The sequence below is a fragment of the Melospiza georgiana genome, chromosome 22 (assembly GCF_028018845.1).
Source record: "Melospiza georgiana isolate bMelGeo1 chromosome 22, bMelGeo1.pri, whole genome shotgun sequence".
NCBI lineage: Eukaryota > Metazoa > Chordata > Aves > Passeriformes > Passerellidae > Melospiza > Melospiza georgiana.
Genome location: NC_080451.1, coordinates 9,509,487 through 9,534,685, shown reverse-complemented (window position 1 = coordinate 9,534,685; position 25,199 = coordinate 9,509,487). Strand labels below are relative to the sequence as shown.

Sequence of the window (25,199 nt, the reverse complement as noted above, 5' to 3'; positions counted from 1 at the left end):
GCTGCCCCAGGAGCGATGGGTTTGTAGAAAATTCTTGAAATGTAACAGAAAGTTCACATGGTATACATCTCCATGTAAATTTTGAGGTAAGAAATGTTGATTTAGAAATGTAATAGAACAGAACAGACAATTGTTGGGAGAGAAAATGAATTAGAAACAAACTTAAATGTTAATTTTACAAAAAAAATATTTAATACTTCAGAGAAATAGAACTATGCTCCTGGAGGGATGGAGAATCTCTGAGACCCTCTAGAGCTGCTGCAGGAGAAATGGATTTGTAGAAAATTCTTAAACTTTAACAGAAAGTTCACATAGTATGTGAACATAGAGTTCATATCTGTATGTAATTTTTGAGGTAAGAAATGTTGATTTAGAAATGTTATAGAATAGAACAGACTTTGAATTAGAAACAAGTTTTAAAGGATTACCTTACCAATAAAAAGATTTATTATTTAGAGAAATAGAACTATGCTCCAGGAGGGGTGGAGAGTCTCTGAAACCTCTGCAGCTGCTCCAGGAGAAATGGATTTGTAGAAAATTCTTAAACTTTAACAGAAAGTTCACATAGTATGCATCTGTATGTAAATTTTGAGGTGAGAAATGTTGATTTAGAAATGTTATTGAATAGAATAGACACTGAATTAGAAACAAGTTTTAAAGGATAACCTTACCAAGAAAAAGATTTAATACTTTAGAGAAATAGAACAATAAAAGATGAAATAAAATTTTTTAAAACGCCTTTTAGTTACCCCATTTGTGAGTCAGGAAAAGGCCCAGTGTGCCATTCCCCAGTGCTGGAGCAGCCTGTGGCTCACCCTGTGCCCTTTGCAGGGATCGGCAGGTTTGCTCTGAGAGCTCCACCATCACCTGCAGCCTTCGGCGCGTGCACACCACGCCCAACACCATCACCAACCTCAGCGTGTCCAGCGCGGCCGCGCCCTCCGAGTGCCTGGTCTGCTCGGAGCTGGCCCTGCTCATCCACTTCTTCCCCTGCCAGCACAGCATCGTCTGCGAGGGTGAGTCCACACTGGCATTTTTACCCCATATTTTTGTCGCATTTGATGAAAAATCTTTTCGTTAGGATCTTTTTCTCCTGAGAAGCTGAGAGGCCTCAGGAACAAAATGCGGACAATAATTTAATGTCTGCATTATTTACATAATATAATTAAAATTATATATAATAATAAATATTGTTTGTGTAATATAAATATATTTATATAGTTGTATTATATAGATATATACATATATTTATATAAGATAAGTTTGTATTTATATTGCGTATATTTACATGTTATATATTTATATTTATATAATATAGATGATATAATTATATATATAATTGTAAATATGCTGCTGTGGAATGCAACAGGTGCATCTTTGATTGGTCTTATGTCGTTGTTTTTAATTAATGGCCAATCACAGTCAGCTGGCTTGGACTGTCTGAGAGTCACAAGATTTTATCATTCCTTTCCTTGCAAGTGTTCTGATGAAATCCTTTCTTCTTTTCTTTTATATATAATATATATAATGTATTTTATATTTATCAGTATATATAATATATTGTATATTATGTATTATATATAGTGTATAATATATATAATATATAAAACAAAAATATATCATATAAATATATATAATATAATTATAAAATAAAAATATATACAGTAGATTATATATATATAAATATATATAATATATTGTATATTATATATTATGTATTATATATAGTGTATAATATATATAAAATATGCCTTCTGCTGAAATCCTTTTTTCTATTCTTTTATATACAATAAATTATATATATTATATTATATTATATTATATTATATTATATTATATTATATTATATTATATTATATTATATTATATTATATTATATTATATTATATTATATTATATTATGTGTATTTTTATATTCTTTTATATATTATTTATTATAATATGTATACCATAAAATAATTAACCAGCCTTCTGAAACACAGAGTCAACATTCTCATCTCCTCCCTAGTCCTGAGACCCCTTTGAACACCACCACATTTTTTTTTCATGGTTTTCTCCCCAGCCTCCCTCTTTGCCCTGTCAGAATCCAGCCCTGCTCAGACACAGAAGCTTTTGTGCTGTTTGTGTCCTGAAGCAACCCCAGAGTGATTTCAGCCTCTCAGGCAGCCAAAGTTATCTCTGGAGAACACAGAATGTTCTGCCCACCTGCTGCTTGGGATCCAGGGGAATTCAGAGGGAAAATTCTGCCTGGCAGTGCTTGATCCCCCAGAAACCTCCTGAGGAGGATTTCCCTCTCCTCTGGCTCTCCCAGCTCCTCATTCCTCAGGATTTCAGCTGATTTAAGGGCAGCCTGCTCAGACTTGTCAGCAAGTTCATCTCACAGAGGGAGTGAGCACGGGGAGTTTGCTCAGAACTTTGTGCCAGAGCTTCATCCTCCTCCCCAGAGCTGCAGCAGCTCCAGGGGCGCAGAGCAGGGAGGATTTAAAGCGGTTGTGTTTGCTGCTGATCTGATTAAATAAAAGAGTATTAAATAAATAAGTTTAATTAATTTATTTAATACTCTTTTATTTAATTAAATATATATATTTTTAATTTAAATTAAATAAAATATTAAATAAAAGAGTAAGGCACAGCTCAGAAGGCAGGTAGTGACCTCATTCCATGCAGGAGCAATCCCTCAATCACCCAGGGAAGCCTCAGGTTGTTCAAATCTCATCTTCTTGAGTCTGTTGTGTGTTTAATTGTCAACTCTCCTTGTGGCAGAGTGCTCCAGGAGGATGAAGAAGTGCATCAAATGTCAAGTGACAATAACCAAAAAGCTGAAACAAGGTATGTCCTGCTGGGCAGGGCTGTGGGGAGGGTCCTGCACAGGCTTGGTTTGAGGGGCAGCAATGATTTCCAGTCAAATAAGAGCTCATTTATTTTGGCTTTGTGCGTGTGAGTGTGCCTGTTGCATTATCCACCTTTAGAGGAGGAAAATAAGTGGATTTTAATAGATTTTCAAAGGTGTCCTAAGCCAAGCTCAAGCTGCATAAACAGGACAGGACATTTAAGGGAGATTTGCCTGGGCCTGGCTTATTTTGTGTATTGGAAGCAGTCAGGTTTCACATGGGGTGGTTTAACAGTGAAAATTCAAACACACACAAACCACTGAGCAAGTAAAAAAGAGAAGCATCACCCCAAGGGTTTTTATTTGACCCCTGGCTGAGGCTGAGTGCAGAGTGCAGTGTGAGTGGGCTGGTGCTGCTGGGGGGGCAGGAGGGGAGGTTAATGAGTTCATTAAGGCTGATCTCTGCCCACAGACAGCACGGAGGTGGAGTGCAGCCCCAGCTCGGAGTGCACGGAGCAGAGGAAGCTGATGGAGGAGCTGCAGAGCCGCTACCGGCAGATGGAGGAGAGGATCACCTGCCCCATCTGCATCGACGACCAGATCAAGCTGGTGTTCCAGTGCGGGCACGGCTCCTGCCCGGACTGCAGCACGGCGCTGACCGTGTGCCCCATCTGCCGCCAGGCCATCCGCGAGAGGATCCACATCTTTGTGTGAGGGAGGATCTGCATCTTTGTGTGAGGGAGGATCCACATCTTTGTGTGAGGGAGGATCCACATCTTTGTGTGAGGGAGGATCTGCATCTTTGTGTGAGGGAGGATCCACATCTTTGTGTGAGGGAGGATCCACATCTTCGTCTGAGGGAGGATCCGCATCTTCGTCTGAGGGAGGATCCGCATCTTTGTGTGAGGGAGGATCTTCGTCTGAGGGTCTGCTCCTCCCTGTGCCCCATCTGCCACCAGGCCATCCAGGAGAGGATCCACATCTTTGTCTGAGGGTCTGCTCCTCCCTCCATCCTCGAGAGGATCCACATCTTTGTCTGAGGGAGGATCCACATCTTCATCTGAGGATCTGCTCCTCCCTGTGCCCCATCTGCCTCCAGGCTGTCCGGGAGAGGATCCACATCTTTGGATCCATGTCTTAGGCTGAGGATGCTGCTCCTCCCCTGCCCTGACCCTGTGCCCCATCTGCCCAGGAGAGGATCCACATCTTCCTCTGAGGATGCTGCTCCTCTCTGGCCCTGACTGTGCCCCATCTGCTGCCAGGCCATTTGGAGAGGATCCACATCTCTGTCCAAGGATGCTGCTCGTCCCTGTGTCTCATCTGCCCCGGAGAGGATCCACATCTTCGTCTGAGGATGCTGCTCCTCCCCAGCCCCTGTCCTGCCATTCTTCCTCCCTCTGCAGGGGTTTGGCTCCCTGGGAGAAGGAGGGAAGCCCAGGAGGGATGTGCCAGAGGAGGAGGAAGAGGAAGAGGAGTCTCCTCTGGGGTGTCCCTCCCTCACCTGTGCTGCTCATCCACCATCAGCACCGGACCGAGCACGCGGCAGAGCTGGGCTGGACATGGACAGACCCTGGGCTGACCATGAACAGATCCTGGGGTGCTCCAGAGCTGAACAGATCCTGGAATGTTCCAGGGCAGAACTGAGCAGATCCTGGGGTGCTCCAGAGCTGAACAGATCCCTGAGATGTCCCAGAGCTGAGCTGAAGAGATTCTGGAATTCTCCAGAGCTGAGCAGATCCCTGGAATGTTCCAGAGCTGAGCAGATCCTGGGGTGTCCCAGAGCTGATCCTGGGATGCTCCAGAACTGAACATGAACAGATCCCTGGAATGTTCCAGGGCAGAGCTGAACAGATCCTGGGGTGCTCCAGAGCTGAGCAGACCCTGGAATGTTCCAGAGACACCCAGAAGTGCTCCCAGCTCCCAAGGAGGTCCCTGGGACCAGCTGAGGGGACAGGGACAGGGGGGGTGATGTCCCCAGAGCCCCCTGGGCAGAGCTGGGTCAGGAGTCCCACAGACAGAGTGTGTGCCTTAGAGAAAAAGTAGTGAACACTGATTGAGATTGGAGAAAATCTGTTACAACAAATATTTCTGACCTCTAAGTGACACTCTTCTTCTTCTTCTTCCATGTTTTATTTTATTTCATTTCTTTTTTGGCAGAGCCGTGTGTTCAGAGACTCCTGAGCTTTCTATCCATAATGCCAAAGGCAGGTGTTCAATACTCCAATCAAGGTGTAAAGAAAATAAACAGTAATAATTAAGATACGAGGGGGAGGAGGACAAAAAAAAAAAAAAAAAGGGATTTCATTTTTGTTTCTTTGTTTTGCAGCAAAACTTAATAAAATAAAAATATATATTTTCCTGAGCATTAAAAATGAATGTACAAACAGTAGCTGTATTGTTTTCCAGCTGGGTGAAGATTTATCACCCACTCAGTGATCCTGTAAAGTGAATTTTGGTGGAAGTGTGGCTGTTTGTCTGGGTGCCCAAACCTCCTGTTTGTTACATATTGGAAGCAATATTTAAACAAACAAAACAAAACAAAATTTCCAGTGTTCCTCTCCTCCCTTTGTTCGTTAGCAAAGAGGTGGAAAATCTTTTAAAGCAATGTGGAACTGTGTGGTGGTTGTGGGAATATTGATTATTTATAACCCTGTGGTTTATTCACAAAGATAATATTTAGATTATCCAGATATTCACTTGAGTTTGGTACAATTTCAATAGATTTTTTAAGTTGTCAAAATAGATCAGATTTAACCCCTAAATTATTTATTTGGCTCCTACTTAACACCCAAATAACCCAAAGCTGAATTTCAGAATCAGCTTTGGTGCAAAAATCAGAGGTGCAGATTCTCAGTATTTCCTAGAAATCCAAACTGATGGGAATCCCTTTGGAACAATCCAGAAATTTCCCCAAAACCTTTGCTGGAGAAAACAAAAGTGCTCAAAAATACAAATCTGAGCCAACTTTTATCCTTTTTTTGTCCTTTTCTGCCTTTTTACTGTTGGATTTCTTGTTGGTTTTTGGATTTCTTGTTGGTTTTTGGATTTCTTGCTGGTTTTTTGGATTTCTTGCTGGTTTTTGGATTTCTTGTTGATTTTTGAATTTTGTGCTGATTTTTGGTCCTTTATGGTCCCACTAGTCTGTGCTGCTCCAAGAGGACTGGTCCACCCACAAATGAATTATTAATATAAAATTAATTATATTATTTAGATTATATTTTATTATACTTATATTATAATATATAATAATAATTAAATATAATTATATATTATAAATAGACATAATATATATAATTAACTATAATTTAATTTTACTTATTTGTATTGTATTACTTATATTAAATTTATATTGCAGTATAATACATCAATAATTATCAATATTTATAATTTACATTAATTAATACTATTAATAATACTTTATAATATTTATATGTAATATCACAGTATATTATATATATAATATAATATAATATAATATAATATAATATAATATAATATAATATAATAATATTTTATAATAATATATAATATAATAGAATAGAATAATAATATAATGTAATATAATATAATATAATATAATATAATATAATATAATATAATATAATATAATATAATATAATATATAATAATATATTATAATGTATAATATAATATATAATACAATGTGTATAATGAATCTATAATATAGCATATGATATAATAATATATTGTTAATATTTATAATTTATAATTATTAACACATCCCACCAGAGAGCTGGGACAAAAATTTCCCCACCCAGGGGAGCAGTTTTTAGTTCACTGTGGATTCCCTTTGTTATTTGTGTTTTGGGAAACGTTTTTCCCTGGTTTCTCCCCAGATTTCTGCTCTCAGGTCGGGCCTGGGCCAGGCCAGTGCAGCATTTCAGTGAAGCAAAAATTCCTGTTCCTGTGCCAGCTGGAGCCGCTCTCAGCCCGTTTGTTCTTCATCAGAGCATGGACTTTTCTAGGAACATCAGCAGACGCTGATCACGAGGGGCTGCAGGGTAAAAAAACGGCAAAATTCTCTTTATTAGGCCCCAAACATTCCCGTCCTCCCTCCCTGGGGAGCATCCAGCACACAAAACCCTTTTTTTAGCCCATGACCCACAGAAAAATCCAATTTTTCAGTGCCATTCCCACAGGAACTGTGCAGGAATGTTGGGTTGTTGATTTTATTTTCTTTTCCCCCCAAATTGGGGCTTGTTGATTTCTTTTTTCCCCCCCAAGTTGTGGGTTGTTAATTTATTTTATTTTTTCCCCCAAACTCGGTGTTGTTGATTTATTTTCTTTTTTTTTTCTCCACGTTGTGGGTTGTTGATTTATTTTATTTTTCCCCCTAAGCTGAGGATTGTTGATTTATTTTCTTTCCCCCCAAGTTGGGGGTTGTTGGTTTTATTTTCTTTTCTGCCCATATTGTGTAGAGTGTGTGGTGATTATGGGAATACTGATTATTTATAACCCTGTGGTTTATTCAGAAAGTTATTTCACCAGTTCTTGATTTCTAGCAATAACATTTATCCAGATATTCACTTGAGTTTGTTACAGTTTTGATAGATTTTGGTTTTTTTTTAATCTGTGAAAGTAGGAGAGAGGCTTCCAAGTGGAGTTGGGAGCTGAAGGGTGAAATCTCTGAGTGGTTTTTAAGGGAAATTTTCCTGATTCCTGTGCCATGGACCCAGAGGTCAGACAGAGGCACACTGGTGTTATCTTTAATACTAAAAACGACATGTGCAATATTTACAATTAATTCCCAATACCCATCACCTATGTTAGACAGTGAGCTTCTACTCTAAACCAATCCAAAAGTGCCACCATCACCCAGAAGATGGAGGCCAAGGAGAAGGAGAAAGGCTGGACACACCCAGATCCCTCCATCTTGTCCCCTGAATCCCCATTCTAAAAACCCCCCCAAAAAATCTATTTTTCACCCTATGTAAATTCACTATCATTCCACTTAAACTTTTGTTTAGTTGCAGATCTGCACTGGTTTGCAGATTTCTCCATCTTGGGACCCCTGCACCCCCATTCTAAAAACCTCAAAAAAAATCTATTTTTTCACCCTGTGCTAAATTCCCTATCATTCCACTTAAACTTTCATGGCTTGCAGATCTTCCATCTTGGGGTCCTGATTCTAAAAACCCCCACAAATCTATTTTTCACTCCATGACAAACTATGATTCTTCTTAAACTTTCTTGACTTGTAATTCTTCACATAAGGTTGGTGATTGTTTTTTCCCAGGGGTCAATCAAAGGCAGGGGGGTCTGGGGCTCTGTGCTGGGGTCTCTGAGCCCCCCGAGGAATTCCCTGGGTTCTGACAGAGCCCAACCCGAATATTTGCACTGCAGACCCTGGGAAGGTGTGGGAGCATCCCAAAGGGTTCTAAATCTCTGATTTAGCAGAGATTTCACCAGGAGAGCTCAGCAAGGATTTCCTGAGGCTGCGTCTGGGAGTTCTGGATCCTCAGCTGACTCTCACTGCCCTAAAAACTGAGGTTTGTCTTGGCCTCGGTGCTCAGCTGGTTTCTCAGCAAATATTTGGCTTGAACTCAAGTAATTCTGCAGAGCTCTCTGCAGCCAGGCTCTGGTGGGGTTGGATGTGCTGGATTTCCCTGTGGATGGGCACAAAGTGCTTTCCAAGAAATTCTGCTCTGCCTTCTGTCCCTCCCTCCTCAGGATAACCTGACAGGGGATCCTGCAATGTCCCAGAGGGTTTGGATCAGCTCTGCAGCCAAGGTTCCCACTCGGGCAGCACAGGATAAACCAGATCGTGTGCAGCACGATGGGCTCTTCCCGTTCAGAGTCGTCTGTGACTCATGGAAAAGTCACAGAGCTTTCCTTGGCCCTGCTCACCCTCGGTGGCTGCGTGGAGAAGCGTTCAGGAACACTGAAAATGCACTTTGCTGAAGCTCTGTGCGCTCACTCAGCTGTGCTGAGATGGATTCCACAAAAAACTTTCACTTCATGAAGGGAATTCTTGCTCCCCTCAGGCTGTGCTCGCGTGAGTCCCCAAGCTCTGCTCAAAATTTGGGTTCTTCTCTTCACAGAAATGGGTGAGTGCCACAAAAATGGGTGAGTACCACACAAATTAGTGCCACAAAAATGGGCGAGTGCCGCAAAAATGGGTGAGTGCCACAAAAATGAGTGAGTGCCACAAAAATGAGTGAGTGCCACAAAAATTAGTGCCACAAAAATGGGTGAGTGCCACAAAAATTAGTGCCACAAAAATGGGCGAGTGCCACAAAAATGGGTGCCACAAAAGTGAGTGAGTGCTACAAAAATAATGCACTAAGTGGGTGCTTGGAGGCTTTTAGGTCCTGCCAGATTCCACATGGACCTTGGGCAAATCTCCTCACCTGCCCAGTGCTGGTTTATAAACCCAGTTTAATCGTGCCTGTCCAAGGTGCAGGACAAAGCCCTGCCATGGGTCAGGATTAAACTGCCCTGGTCAGGATTAAACTGCCCTAAATTGGGATTAAACTGCCCGAAATAAGGATTAAACTGCCCTGGGTCAGGATTAAACTGCCCTGGTCAGGATTAAACTGCCCTAAATTAGATTAAACTGCCCTAAATTGGGTTTAAACTTCCCCAAATCAGGATTAAAGTGCCCTGCTCTGCTGCAGCAGGAGGAGAGCAGGGTGTGCAGTGCATGAACTGAAATCTCCCTCCTGCTCTGCTGAGTCCTCCAGCTCTGGGAGAGGCCCCTGAAGCTGGGACTGAAGCTCAATGTCCTTCCAGCTCTGGGGTTGATAACAATATTTTTCTTTCAATCCAGGGCTGCCTTGCTGGAGAAGAGCTCTTGGCTGGAGGTCTGGAGCCCCATTTCAAGGCAAGTTTTTCCTTCAAGATTCCCCTCTCCATCAGCATTTTTCTGTCCTCTGCAGGCTCTAAAAGAAACTGAGAATTCAGGCATAGCTCAGTTGAGTTTCTCCCTTGGTGCTGTGATTGCAGCTCAAACCACCAAAAGAGCTGAGTTTGCATCTGTGTGGAGCTCCAAATGCAAAAAAATTGCATTTTTCAGAGCCGTGCACAGGCACAGAGCTGCTGGGGAAGGAGGAACCATCCCTGGAAAGCAGCTGAGGGAGAGCTCTGGACCCTGGGGTTCTGCTCTTCCTCCCCTCTGGAATTCTGACCATCCTTTCCTTGCCTGTCCCTCCTTATCCTTTCCTTTTCCTGTGTCTGAACCACTGCTGCAATTTTCTGCCCTTTTACTGTTGGATTTCCTGTTGGTTTTCAGATTTTTGCGGTGGTTTGTCTTGGTGACAATTGAAAATGTTCATGGAATTGCACACCCAGACTCCCTGGCCTGATTTCTCCTGAGCTGTTTGACAGCTCCAGGCCAGCTTGAGGCTGCAAATATATGAAACTAATAAAACAGCGCATGAACTAGGGTGGAAAAAATTCCAATTCGAGCATTTTTCATTTATTAAAATTACAAAGCTTTTCTGAAACCCTTCGAACGCCTCAGATGCCCCCAAGGAATTTTTGCATGGCCTTCCCCCTGCCTGACATTTCTGGTGGAACTGGGGAGAAAATTCCTGCAGAATTCTGAGAGAGCAGAACTGGGGTTGAGTTCACCCCACTTCAGGGTGAGACAGAAAAGTGCAGCTGTCTCTGAAAACCTGAGAATTTCTGAGTGAGATTTTTGAGCTCTCTCTGAAAACCTGAAAATTTCTCAGTGAGCTTTTTGAGCTGTCTGAAAACCTGAGTATTTCTGAGTGAGGTTTTTCAGCCCTCTCTGAAAACCTGAAAATTTCTGAGCTTTTTCAACTGTCTCTGAAATCCTGAAAATTTCTGAGTGAGGTTTTTTCAGCTCTCTCTGAAAACCTAAAAATTTCTCAGTGAGCTTTTTGAGCTGTCTGAAAACCTGAGAATTTCTTAGTGAGCTTTTTCAACTCTCTCTGAAACCTGAGAATTCCTGAGTGAGATTTTTGAGCTGTCTCTGAAAACCTGAAAATTTCTGAGCTTTTCCAACTCTCTCTGAAAACCGTAAAATTTCTGAGTGAGCTTTTTCCGCTCTCTCTGAAAACCTGAGAATTTCCGAGTGAGATTTTTCAACTCTCTCTGAAAACCTGAGAATTTCTGAGCGAGCTTTTCCAAAAAGCCCTGAATGGATCTGGAGATGCCTCAAAGAACATCCCAGGCAAACCCTCTGAGCCTCTTTGGGACGCAAACCCGGCGTGACACCAGAACAACCCAAGCCCAGCAGAAATTGCAGCTCCCAGCCAGGTTTGCTGCAAGAGGGGCTGCTCTTTATTTCTGTGGGAGTTTCTCATCTCTCTGAGCGCTTTCCCAAGCAGAGAGAGCCCAGCCTGCTCTCCCAGCATCTCATTTTTCACCCGGGACAGCTGTGACAAATGACGTGGAGCATCCCCAGCGACACATTCCAAGGGGCTGATTCCTCTGCATTCCTCTTGCTGCCCTCTCCCCCGGTTTTATTTGAGTTTTTTTCCCTCATTGCACGAAGCTGAGAGCTGCAGATTGCTCACAGAGTTAAAGAGAGGAGTTCATGTCCAGCCCAGCTTGTTTCACTTTGCTGCTGCTCCCGGGCCAGCCCAAATTTCAGCTGCAGTAACTCGATCCCACTTGGCAGAGCCTGAGAGAATCTTTGGCACATTGCAAAGAGGCTTAATGTAAAGTCTGCTTTTTTTTTTTTCCTTTTTAAAAAAATCCTTTTTTTTTTCTTTTCTTCTTTTTTTTTTTTTTTTTTTTTTTTTTTAGGGCATTTTGAAACTCCTCTGCTTGTGTGCACAGCTCTGGCAGCAGCTGCTCACAAATGTGAGCTCCAGGATCACAAATGCTTTCTGTGCAGGGAATGCCTTGAGTTCCTGACCCCAAAAACTCTTCCAAAGCCCTGGAGAAGGCATGGACGGGGCTGAGCAGCTCCCTGCGGGCAGGAGAAGCTCCCCGAGCCTGGAGCACAAGAGGAGCAGGGGCTGCAGGACCTCGCTGGGGATCCTGTGTCTGTTCCCCATCCTGGCTGTGCTGGCAGCTGTGGAATTTCCAGCTGGAGCTGCAGTGCAGGAAATTCAGGTGAGGAGGAGGAGGAGGAGGAGGAGGGATCTGAGCCTCAAATGCCTGGGAGGGGAGGGGGGGGGTCCAGGAGAGGTGCAGGTGTGCTCTGGTTAGAGGCTGAAACCTAAATATCTACATGTCTAAAGGTTTAAATAACTAAAGGTCTAAATGCCTAAATAGATAGACAAGTGTCTAATCTAAATGGATAAATATGTGTAATAGGTCTATAGATAAATATATCTAAATAGATAAACAGATCTATAGACAAATAGATCTAAACGGAACTGAATAGAAACAAATTGATCAAAATAGATAAATATCTTAATAGATAAGTATCTAAATAATTAAATAGATAAATAGATCTCAATAGGTCTAGAGACAAATAGATCTAAACAAACCTAAATAGATAAGTATCCAAACAGTTAATGTCTAAATATCTAATCTCAATAGATAAATAGATCTATAGACAAATGGATCTAAACAGACCTCAATAAATACAAATAGATCAAAACAGATCTAAATAGATAAATATCTTAATAGATAAATGTCAAAATATTTAATCTAAATAGATAAAGAGATCTCAATAGATATAGAGACAAATAGATCTAAGTAGATAAAGATCTGACTAGATGAATATCTAAATGTCTAGTCTCAATAGGTCTGTGGACAAATAGATCTGAAGTATCTGAACAGATAAATGTTTTAATGTCAAATATTTTAATTTAAAACGAGCAGAGCCCAGGCAGGAGGGTTGGGCTCAGCCCTGCAGCTCCTCTCATCCAGCAGTGATTGATGCTCTGCTTTGGATTTTAAGCAGAAGTCACATATTATTTTAATTTTTTCGCTTTGTCTGTTCAGCACTAATGGCCTGAAGCTTTTATTCTCAGTAGTTATAGAAAATAAAGCCACTTTTCTCCCCTGGGGCTGCAGTGTTCCCTGCAGGAGGAGGAGCCAGCAGGCTCTTCCTGGCTGGAATTGTTCTCTGCTGGTGCCCAGGGGCTGGGAGAGCTCAGGGCTCCCCCTGGGCTGGAATTTAATTATTTTCATTAAATAGAACAAATAATATATGATACATCAATATATGATACATCAATATATGATATATGATATATGATATATGATATATGATATATGATATATGATATATGATATATAATATATAATATATAATATATAATATATAATATATAATATATAATGTCTTATCTATTATATGTTGTATATTATATATTATATAAATATAGTATAATATATTCTATATTCTATATTCTAATATAGAATGTATTTTATAAAATATATATAATAGATAATACATATTATATATTATCTCTTATATGTATAATGTATGTAATAGAATATATATATTACCTATTACATTATATATAATGCATATAGTATATAATCTATAATCTATAATGTATGATTGATTATATATAAAATGTAATATATAATATGCAATCTATAATATGTAATATAAATCTAAAATATGAAATATAAAATGTAAAATAGCTATATTATATATTAATATATATATGTGTATATATATATGTGTATATATATGTGTATATATATATGTGTATATATATATATATATATATATATATATATATATATATATATATATATATATATATATAAATTTGCACAAAATGTCTGTCCTCACAAAGCTGCTGCTGGTCTCAGCTGCAGGAAAATCTGAAATCCCTCCTTGGAGGAGAGGAAAATGCTGAGATTTGGTCAGAAGAGAGGGAAATGGGGCTGCCAGCCATGGGCAGGAGATTTTTCCAGCCTTTCAAGCCATGGAAAGTTCCTGTGCTCTCCAGGCCCTGGTGACACCAGGAATGTGGTTTGGCCACTGCCTTGATGCCTCTAGAGCCCAATTTTCAATGTTTTAGCCCCAAAAAAGGGGAGACAGAGTTGGAAAACTCCCAAAAAATCCCAGATTGGGTCCCATTCATTTCCCTCCAGGTTTTAAAGGCTTTTCCAGCTGGAGCCAGACGTGTCACTCCCAATTCCAGGAGGTCCTGGGCTGCTCCCTGCTTTAGAGGCACTCCAGGCTTTGGGGGCATTTCAGAGCTCCGTGCACAAAGAGTTCCCTGTTTCAGGCATTGCTCAGATTTACTCTGGGCAGTGATGGAGGAAATGAGAACTTTCCAGGCAGAGCTGCAGCACTGGCGGTGGCCAGGAGCCTCCTGAGGGCTCATTCCTGCATTTCAAGGAGGAGAGGGGCTGGGTTGGGATGTTTGGGATGGTGCAAGGATGTTTTGGGATGTTTTGAGGATTTTTTGGGATGTTTTGGGATGATGCATGACTGCTTTGGGCTGGTTTGGGATGTTTGGGATGATGCAGGGCTGGTTTGGGATGGTTTTGGCTGGTTGGGGATGTTTTGGGATGATGCAGGGATGTTTTAAGATGTTTTGAGATGGTTTGAGATGTTTTTCTCTGGTTTGGGATGTTTTGGGCTGTTTTGGGGATGTTTTAGGATGTTTTGGGCTGGTCTCATCCCTTGGGTACCCCTCAGGCAGAGCCAGAGCTGCTCCCAGCCCCAGGTTTTGCTACATGGAGGTTTTTATTCTGCAGAACAGAGGCTTTTAGAGAATAAATTGGGATTTACTAAAGGCCTTCAAGAGGTGCCCCTTGGGCAGTGAAAAACCTCTGAGGGTTTTCAGAAACCTCTGGGTTTCCAGCCCAGGGTGGGTGATGGTCACAAGTTGTTCACACAATTGAAATTTGGTCCTTTTACATATCAGGGGTTAATCCTCCAATTGCAGCTTCAGGTAATGAAATCATTCACCCCAATTCTCCCCCGAAATTTAATTTTATACTTTTATTTATGCTTTTATTTATACTTTTCAGGGCCTGAGGCTGTGTGGGGTGTCCTTGGATCTCAGGCCTGGAGGAATTGTTGTGTCTGACAAAATGTGCAAACACTGACTAAGACTTTATTATGGAATTCAGAGTGATGCAGTGCAGCATTTGAGAAATAAAGGCTAAATAAATATAAAGAATAAATATAAAGGATAAATATAAAGGCTAAATCTCAAGGCATCAGCTGTCCTGGGTGTCCTGGAGTGTCTGCCATGTCGTGTTTTGTCTTTAAGGAAGATGTGCCAGGCCCAGCTGTGCCCAGCCCAGCCCCTGCCCAGCGCAGCCGGCGATACACCCTGACCCCCGGGCACCTCAGGTGGGACCACTTCAACCTCACCTACAAGTAAGAACTGGAACAGCCCCAGAATCACCCTGGGGCCTTCTCCTGCTCTATCCAAAACCATCCTGGGGCCTGGATTCTCCTGGGATGTCCAGTGCTTTTGGGTCTTGGCCCTGTGGTTTTTGTAAGAATCGGCTGCTGGGATCCCGTGGGGTCAGCAGCAGGTGGGGAAAGCCACAGGACAATGAGAATCCAAAGGTGGAGAAAGCCACAGGAGAACATGGATCAGATTCATCATTCCTTCATAAAATAATAAATTATCCTTCTAAGAACATGGAGTCAGATTCATTCCTTCCTGCCAGGGGGCACTTCAAAAATACCCCAGGGTGTGCTGTGTGTCCCTGCTGTGCTCTTTTATATTATATAATATTATAAAATAATAAATTATCCTTCTAAGAGCATGGAGTCAGATGTTCTCTATTGTATTCTAAGAACATGGAGTCAGATTCATCTTTCCTGCCTGCCAGGGGGCACCTGATAAACACCCCAGGTGTGCTGGGTGTCCCTGCTGTGTTCTTTAATATAATAACTGGAATGGAATGGAATGGAATGGAATGGAATGGAATGGAATGGAATGGAATGGAATGGAATGGAATAGAACAGAACAGAATGAAGAATAAGAGGAAGACTGAGAACTGGAATTGAAGAGAAAACAAAAATGAATAGAATAGAATAGAATAGAATAAAGAATAAAAGGAAGAATAATAATTAGAATGGAATAGGAAACAAAAAATAATAGAATTATAGAATAGAATAGAATAGAATAGAATAGAATAGAATAGAATAGAATAGAATAGAATAGAATAGAATAGAATAATAGGAGGAAGACTGAAAACTGGAATTGAAGAAAAAACAAAAATGAATAGAATAGACTAGAATAGAATAGAATAGAATAGAATAGAATAGAATAGAATAGAATAGAATAGAATAGAATAGAATAGAATAATAAGAGGAAGACTGAAAACTGGAATTGCAGAAAAAACAAAAATGAATAGAATAGAATAGAATAGAATAGAATAGAATAGAATAGAATAGAATAGAATAGAATAGAATAGAATAGAATAGAATAGAATAGAATAGAATAGAATAGAATAGAATAGAATAATAAGAGGAAGACTGAAAACTGGAATTGCAGAAAAAACAAAAATGAATAGAATAGAATAGAATAGAATAGAATAGAATAGAATAGAATAGAATAGAATAGAATAGAATAGAATAGAATAGAATAGAATAGAATAGAATAATAAGAGGAAGACTGAAAACTGGAATTGCAGAAAAAACAAAAATGAATAGAATAGAATAGAATAGAATAGAATAGAATAGAATAGAATAGAATAGAATAGAATAGAATAGAATAGAATAGAATAATAAGAGGAATACTGAAAACTGGAATTGAAGAGAAAAAAAAATGAATAGAATAGAATAGAATAGAATAGAATAGAATAGAATAGAATAGAATAGAATAGAATAGAATAATAAGAGGAAGACTGAAAACTGGAATTGAAGAAAAAACAAAAATGAATAGAATAGAATAGAATAGAATAGAATAGAATAGAATAGAATAGAATAGAATAGAATAGAATAGAATAGAATAGAATAGAATAGAATAGAATAATAAGAGGAAGACTGAAAACTGGAATTGAAGAAAAAACAAAAATGAATAGAATAGAATAGAATAGAATAGAATAGAATAGAATAGAATAGAATAGAATAGAATAGAATAGAATAGAATAGAATAGAATAGAATAGAATAATAAGAGGAAGACTGAGAACTGGAATTGAAGAGAAAAAAAATTTAATAGAATAGAATAGAATAGAATAGAATAGAATAGAATAGAATAGAATAGAATAGAATAGAATAGAATAGAATAGAATAGAATAGAATAGAATAATAAGAGGAAGACTGAAAACTGGAATTGAAGAAAAAACAAAAATGAATAGAATAGAATAGAATAGAATAGAATAGAATAGAATAGAATAGAATAGAATAGAATAGAATAATAAGAGGAAGACTGAAAACTGGAATTGAAGAAAAAAACAAAAATGAATAGAATAGAATAGAATAGAATAGAATAGAATAGAATAGAATAGAATAGAATAGAATAGAATAGAATAGAATAGAATAGAATAGAATAGAATAGAATAGAATAGAATAATAAGAGGAAGACTGAGAACTGGAATTGAAGAAAAAACAAAAAGAATAGAATAGAATAGAATAGAATAGAATAGAATAGAATAGAATAGAATAGAATAGAATAGAATAGAATAGAATAGAATAGAATAGAATAGAATAGAATAATAAGAGGAAGACTGAAAACTGGAATTGAAGAAAAAACAAAATAGAATAGAATAGAATAGAATAGAATAGAATAGAATAGAATAGAATAGAATAGAATAGAATAGAATAGAATAGAATAGAATAATAAATTGGCCTTCTGAGAACCTGAAGCCAAATGCATCATTCCTCTCTCCCCCTGCTAAAGACTCCGGCTGTGCTGTGTAATCCAATCCAATCCAATAATAAATCAGCCTTCTAAGCACACGGAGTCAGATTCCTCCCTCCCTGCCCCGCTAACCCCCGGGTGTCCGTGTGTCCTGCAGGATCCTGTCCTTCCCCCGGCACCTGCTGAGCGCCAGGGCCACGCGCCGGGGGCTGGCGGCCGCGTTCCGCATGTGGAGCGAGGTGTCCCCGTTCAGCTTCAGGGAGGTGCCCCCCGAGCTCCCCAGCGACCTCAAAATCGGTGAGTGCCCCCCGGGGCCCTGCAGGGGGGGCAATTCCAGCAATTCCAGGGTGTAAGGCAGGATCTGGAGGCAGGAGAGCCCTCCTGGGCTGGGGGGGCGCTTGGGTAACGTTTGGGGCTCCTTTGACTTTAGACAGGCAAAAAAAAGTAATTTTGTCTGCTCAAGGAAATATTAATGTTTATTAAATATTAATGTTTATTAAATATTAATGTTTATTAAATATTTTTATTAATTCCCACAATTAACACTTGCTGGGAAGCTTCAGGCATTTGCCAGGAATGAACCCTCAAATTCTGCAGCTGGGATCCCACAAGTGGGGAAACTACAGGAGAATAAGGATAAGGATAGGAATAAGGATGAATAAGAATAAGAATAAGAATAAGAATAAGAATAAGAATAAGAATAAGAATAAGAATAAGAATAAGAATAAGAATAAGAATAAGAATAAGAATAAGAATAAGAATAAGAATAAGAATAAGAATAAGAATCCACAGGTGGGGAAAGCCACAGAACAAGAATCCACATTTTCTCATGTTCTCATGGAGATTTTTTGTGGATGACGTTTTCTGACGACATTTCTGTGGATGACAGATTTTTTGTGAGGAATTTTAGGGATTGGTTGTTGGTTTGATGTGATTATTCTGCAATTGTTTTTTGACTAATTTTTTGAGAGCACTTACTTTTTTTGTTGTTGAAGGGGTAATTATTAATTTACTCAAATGGGATTGTCAGTCTTTTAGTCAGTTTTAAGGTGGTGAGTGCTACAGTGCTATGTCTGAGAATTGGATGAAGCATTTTGAGACATTTTTGAGGATTTCCCTGTCTCCCCTGACCCCCAGGGGCACAGAAAACCCTCCAGCTGCTGCTTTTCCCCACAGGTTTCTACTCCATCAACCACACAGACTGCCTGGAGTCCCTGACCCACCACTGCTTCGACGGCACCACGGGGGAGCTGGCCCACGCCTTCTTCCCTCCCCACGGCGAAATCCACTTCGACGACCACGAGTACTGGATCCTGGGCAACACCAGGTTCAGCTGGAAGAAAGGTGAGCACAGGGAGAACGTGGAGTGCCTGGGGTTTGGATTTTAGCCTGGGATGGGCCTGAGCTGGGAAAGTGGCAGTAGGAATTGTTGGGGGTTTATTGTGGGGTTGGAAGTTGTTGTTCCTCTGCCCTGAGCCCCAGCTGAGTGGTGGAAATTCCATTTCTTGCTGGAATTATTTGAATTAGTGAAATTATTGGATAGTTCAGCCTCATCCTTCTGTTAAAATCCATGTGTTGGATGCTGCCAAGAGGCTTCAGTGGGTCAAACCTTGGTGCTCCAGAGCAGCTCTCCTGGAGCCTGGCACTGCTCTGGGAATCAGAACCACATGGAAATCACTGGCTGGGCTTTTAATCCTCCTGGACTTCTGTTCCCAAGTTCTTGAACATCCAAAGGAATTGGTGGTAGCAGTTTCTCTCTTGGCTCTCACTGTGAAGGTTGGCCTTGGACAGAGTTAAAGAATAAAGCAGGGATTTAGTAAAAGTCCTCAATGGATCCACCTTGGGCAGCACAAGAGCCCAGCCAGGGCTGCACCCAAGATGAACGAAAATGGTCCCAAAATGAACCCAGGATGAACCAAAATGGTCCCAAAAAATGGATGATGGGTCACAAAATTATCAATTTTAGTCCATTTACATATTGGAGTGAATTGTCCCATTCCAGCTTTAGCCCCTGCAGTCCCACCCTTGTTTTTCTCTCTCCAGCCCACGCTGTTTGTGCTCTGGGCTGAGATTTGGATCATTTGCCCTTGGTGCCCAGCTGGAGCAGGAATTGTTTTGTGTCCCTGCTCTGTGCACAGAGCTCACCATCCCATAATGTGAACCCAGACCCACACACTAAAGCAGCACAGAATGAGAAAAATAGAAAAGCCAAACCTGAAACATCAGTACAGAATCTGGAAAATAGAAAAGCCAAACCTGAAACATCAGTACAGAATCTATAAAATAGAAAAGCCAAAACCTGAGGCATCAATTTGAGCACAGGATTCATCAGTGCCATCATTGTGTGGAGTCACTGCTCAGTTTTTGGGTCCAGGCTCTGAACCCAATATATAAATCTATGAGTTATGAGTTAGCTCTAATTATATCTAAAGAAGAAATTGTTTTGTCTCCCTGCTCTGTGCACAGAGCTCACCATCCCCTGATGTGAAGCTCAGACCCTCAGATTAAAGCAGCACAGAATGAGAAAAACAGAAAAGCCAAAACCTGAGGCATCAGCACAAGATCTGGAAAACAGAACAGTTAAAATCTGAGATATCTGTACAGAATCTGGAAAATAGAAAAGCCAAAACCTGAGGCATCAGTTCAGAATCTGGGAAATAGAAAAGCCAAAATCTGAGTGAGGCACCAGTACAGCATCGAACAACAGAAAAGCCAAACCTGAGGCACCAGAGCCTTTGCTGTGGTTTTACAGCAGGCAGAGCAGTGTGCAAAGCTGCTGTGCACCAGCCCCAGGTGTTTCCCCTCCTCTCCCCTCCCCAGGAGTGTGGCTCACTGACCTGGTGCACGTGGCTGCCCACGAGATCGGGCACGCCCTGGGCCTGATGCACTCGCTGAACCCCAGCGCGCTCATGCACATCAACGCCACCCTGACGGGCAGGAAGAGCATCTCCCAGGACGAGGTGTGGGGCATCCACAGGCTCTACGGTGAGACACGGCCTCCGCGTGGGCAGGGCTGGCCCCAGGTGGCAGCTGGATGCTGTGGAGCAGTGCTGGTGTCACATCCCAGCTCGGGCTCCTGTAGCGTGGATATTTGAAATGATGAGGAGGATTCCATTGCTATCAGAAGGCCAATTAATGACTTCATTATGCTATATTATTTTATATTATATTAAATTACATCTAAACTGAATCTGCCAAGCATCAACTGCCCAGAATCTTGTGATTGTCACCCTCAGTCCACACACACACCTAGGCCCTGACAGGCCAAGGAAACAAAACCCCATCACTTTGGGTAAACAATCTCCACATTGCATTCTACTTTTGCTCAAACACAGGCACAGCAAATGAGATAATAATTGCTTTTCCTTTCTCTGAGGTTCAGAGAATGTGAAGCTCAGAAATATTCTTGGTGTTAGGAAAATTAATCCACAAACATCACAGGTTTATGTCCAAAAAGGAGACAGAGGAGTCCCTTTTTGCTTTATTCCAATAAAGGGAGAGGCCATGGGGCAACCCCTGGGGTCTCTCCAATTTTTGGAGGATGCAGCCTCATTTTTATCCCAATTTCCCAGCCACATTTCCCTTCTCTCTTTTCTCATTTCTGAGGTACTTGAGAGGTTCAGGCTTCCCAAAACACCTGATCCCAAAGATTTCCCTCTAATGTACAACCCTCTCTATTAATTTTTAATTCTTACTGAATTTAGGGGTTTTCCCCCATTTCTGAGGTACTTGAGAGGTTCAGACTTCCTGATCCCAAAGATTCTCCTCTCATGTACAACCCTCCCTTTTAATTTTTAATTCTTACAGAATTTAGGGGTTTCCCCCATTGCTTCTTTCATCTCTCAATGTCCAATTTCATTTATCAGCAAACCTAAAGTTGATTTGTAAAAGCAAATCTCTCTTTCCATTCATCAATCAGTGGAATCCTTCCCATTGTTTCTTTTACCTCCCAGAGCTGGTTTTATCTTCCAGCAGAAAGACAAATCCACCATTCCTCTCATTGGGAAGAACTTTTCTCTGAACTGTGGTGACACTCCTGCCTTAGAGAGTTCCCCATCCCAGCTCCACCTTGCTCCTTCTGCCATTTCACCTCAGGCTGGTCGTTCAGCCTCTCTGACAGCTCCTCTCCTGTCCCAGGCTGCAAGGACAGGTTATTCATGTGCCCAGGGTGGGCCAAGAAAGGGTTCTGTGAGGAGCGCAGGAAGCTGATGAAGAAACACTGCCCGGCCACCTGCGACTTCTGCTACGGTACCAGGGCTGGGGAGGAGGGAAAATGCACAAGGATGGGGTGAAAATACTCAGGGAGGAGGGAAAATGCACAAGGATGGGGTAAAAATACTCAGGGAAGAGGGAAAATGCACAAGGAGGGGGTGAAAATACTCAGGGAGGAGGGAAAATGCACAAGGATGGGGTAAAAATACTCAGGGAGGAGGGAAAATGCACAAGGATGGGTAAAATGCACAGGCAAAGGGAAAAATACACGGGTGGGGGGGAAATGCACAGGGAGGGGGTAAAATGCACAGGGAAAAGGGAAAAGTGCACAAAGAGGAGGTAAAAGTGCACAGGGAAGAGGGAAAAGTGAACAGGGAGAGGTAAAAGTGCAAAGGGAGGGGGGAAAGTGCACAGGGAAAGTGAAAAGTGCACAGGGAAGAGGGAAAAGTGAGGCTGGAACAGGGGAAATCTTCATTTCACACCAGGGATCAGTGACACCAGTGAGCCAGCTTCGTCTCTGGAATTTAATTCCTGTCTTTAGCTGAGCAGGGAATAGCAAGGCAGGGAGAGGGGCTGCAGGGATGGGGTTAAACAGGACAAAAACATCCCCAGCACGGCTGGATGGAGCTGCTCCCAGAAAGGTGATTAATACAGGGTGTTAATCACCTTCTCCAGCCCCAGCTTGTGGATCCAGGTAAGGAACTAATGCAGGGCAAGCTGCTGCAGCTGTGGTAGATAAATTGAGCTCAGATAAAAAATGCTGGAATAAAAAAATGAATAAAAAATATCCCTTAGGATGTCCTGGATAACCAGTGCATCTTCAGCACAGAGAGGTTTTGTTTTTAGGGCCACATAAATGAAAGATGCAATTAGATAATTACAAACCCAGATATTCCACAGGCTTTTCACACACTGGACTCTTCACATCCTCTTTCACAGCTGTGAAAGGAACAAATTGATTTTTATCACACCACAAAATTTTTATATTTGCACATCAATCGTGTTGTTTGTCCATCTGAGAATTGCTCAGCCAGAGGAGGCACTTTTAAATTAATACTTTAAAATCTGCTTAAATTATGATTTTGTGAAAGGGTTTTGGGGGTGACAGAGCTCCTGAATTGCTGCATTTCCTTCTCTCCCTGCACAGAATTCCCATTTCCAACGGTGCCCCCCACTCTGCCCCCACCAAGGACCAAAACCAAGACGGTTTCTGAGGGCAGGAACGTCACCTTCCGCTGCGGGCAGAAAATCATCCACAAAAAAGGCAAAGTCCAGTAAGTGCTCTGCTCATCCAGGAAACCTCACATGCACCCAGAATCCAGGAGGAAAAATCATAAAAATAGGGTGAAGGAAAATGGAGTTTATAATCTGGAGCTCAAGGATAAAATCCCATTTTTTATATATATTATATATAGCACAAAGCTAATTCCTACCATCAAACTGAATTCCCTGGCTTGAATATTTCTATTCTTTAAATTCTGCAAAATAGTTATTAAAATTTTATATATTTATATAAAAGCATATATTATATTATATTATATATTATATATTATATTATATATTATATATTATATTATATTATATTATATTATATTATATTATATTATATTATATCATATCATATCATATCATATCATATCATATCATATCATATCATATTTTTATAATATAACCATATATAGTATACATATTATTATATAGATCTTATATATAGTCTAATAAATATCTATAAATAACAATAAATATATACAAATATAAATATGTAGATATAATAATTATATACTATATGCTTTATATATATTTATAATTTTATAATTTTATTTTTAGTATTTTAATAATTTTTTAAAATTTCTTTTTAAAATGTAAATATTTCTATTCTTTATATTAACTGTAAAATTTAAATTTACCTTTTCAGGTTTTAATTAGTTGGTTGTTACTGAAGCATGCACAGGTTCTGGATGTATCTAAAATTTAGGTTGGCTCAAATCCATGGGGACCCAAATTCCCATCAACTTTCAGAGATTCAAACTCCAGAATTCCTCATGATTATGATTATTAATAATTATCCACCTGAAATAAAGAGTAAAACTCAATTGTGTTTTGAAGTCTCTACTCTACACTTATTCAGCAAAATTTATTATCAGAAATAACTAATATTAGTAGAAGTAACTAATAATATTGCTATTAGAAATAACTAAGATTCTGTAATAACTGTATTTTTATTAGAAATAATTAATATTCATATTTACCTTCCATTCTTTTTCTTCGGCCAGCTGGTACAAAGACAAGGAACTTCTGGAATATTCCTACCCAGGGTATTTATCCCTCAATGAAGATCACATGAGCATCATTGCAAATGCAATTAACGAAGGAACTTACACTTGCATAGTGAAGAAAAAAGAAAGAATCCTCACTACTTATTCCTGGAGGATCAGACTGAAGCACTGAGCCAGCCCTGGATTCAGTTCCTGCTCCTGTTCCCAGCTGGTTTTTGGCATTTTAGATTTTATCCCCAATAGTGCACCTGAATTCTTCATCGGTGCTGTGGTACCTGGGACTGGTTATGGAATATCAAACTCTTTGGATTCCTTGGAATGATAAAGAATTTATCAACTATTTGCTGTACAGAGAATTAAAAACCTTTTTTTTTTTGTATGAAAAGTGTCAGATGGAGCTGTGTGAGCTGCTGCAAACCAGGAGCAGGCTCTGCCCAGCCCCTGGGACTGTGGGATGGCAGGAAAAGGACAAGTTTAACACTCTGAGTGTTTTCCTGCCATTTTTACAGAACAAATTACACTGCTAAGCCTAATTTACTTTTCTTTCCCTTGTCAGGAGGATGAGAGTCACACAAACCCTGATTTGCTCCTCATTCCAACACGTTCAGCTCAAGCATCCACAGAACAGCTCTTACCCCAAGTGGATTCCTGTGGTTTGAGGGTTTTCCTCTTCCCCCAAGAGGCATTTCTTGCTCAGAGCTTGATCCTTGAGGGGTCTGAGCTGCTCAGTTTGGTAATTAAGGGATCTGAGCTGCTCAAAATTTGGTAATTAAGGGGTTTGGGCTGCTCAGAGTTTTGTAATTAAGGGGTCTGACCTGCTCAGAGTTCTTGAAGAGTTTGAGCTGCTCACTTTGGTCCTTGAGGGGTCTGCATTGCTCAGTTTGGTCATTAAGGGGTCTGAGCTGCTCAGAGTTTTGTAATTAAGAGGTCTGCACTGCTTAGTTTGGTAATTAAAGGGTTTGAGCTGCTCAGTTTAGCAATTAAGGGGTTTGAGCTGCTCAGAGTTTGGTTATTGAGGGGTCTGAGCTGCCCAATTTGGTTCTTGAAGGGTCTGCACTGCTCAGAGTTTGGTCCTTGAAGAGTTTGAGCTGCTCACTTTGGTCCTTGAGGGGTCTGCATTGCTCAGTTTGGTAATTAAGGGGTCTGAGCTGCCCAGTTTGATAATTAAGGGTCTGCATTGCTCAGTTTGGTAATTAAGG

The 25,199-nt window shown here is 40.5% G+C and overlaps 2 protein-coding genes across 4 annotated transcripts in view; both read left to right on the top strand.

The window, feature by feature from the left end:
• MIB2 (MIB E3 ubiquitin protein ligase 2) overlaps positions 1-5,203 on the top strand; it is a 44,733-nt gene extending 39,530 nt beyond the window's left edge. For all 3 annotated transcript variants that reach the window (XM_058039342.1, XM_058039339.1, XM_058039340.1), the window contains 3 exons: positions 832-1,016; positions 2,764-2,829; positions 3,303-5,203. In XM_058039342.1, the coding sequence (XP_057895325.1) occupies positions 832-1,016; positions 2,764-2,829; positions 3,303-3,544 (493 nt within the window). In that variant the 3' untranslated portion in view covers positions 3,545-5,203. The remainder of the gene's footprint in view (positions 1-831; positions 1,017-2,763; positions 2,830-3,302) is intronic.
• Positions 5,204-11,577: 6,374 nt separating this feature from the next.
• Positions 11,578-24,818, top strand: MMP23B (matrix metallopeptidase 23B). Its single transcript, XM_058039331.1, has 8 exons — positions 11,578-11,878; positions 14,962-15,071; positions 17,670-17,809; positions 18,689-18,856; positions 20,333-20,497; positions 21,650-21,760; positions 22,872-22,998; positions 23,998-24,818. Exons 1-8 carry the CDS (start codon positions 11,711-11,713, stop codon positions 24,170-24,172), a joined length of 1,164 nt encoding a protein of 387 aa, XP_057895314.1. The 5' UTR covers positions 11,578-11,710; the 3' UTR covers positions 24,173-24,818.
• The last annotated feature ends 381 nt before the right edge of the window (positions 24,819-25,199 follow it).

Excerpts from the sequence above, each read along its gene's own strand:
- MMP23B (XM_058039331.1), top strand. The coding sequence starts at position 11,711 with ATGGACGGGGCTGAGCAGCTCCCTGCGGGCAGGAGAAGCTCCCCGAGC. Across the intron at positions 17,810-18,688 it reads CCCCAGCGACCTCAAAATCG|GTTTCTACTCCATCAACCAC; the intron begins GTGAGTGCCCCC and ends TTTTCCCCACAG. Across the intron at positions 21,761-22,871 it reads CACCTGCGACTTCTGCTACG|AATTCCCATTTCCAACGGTG; the intron begins GTACCAGGGCTG and ends CTCCCTGCACAG.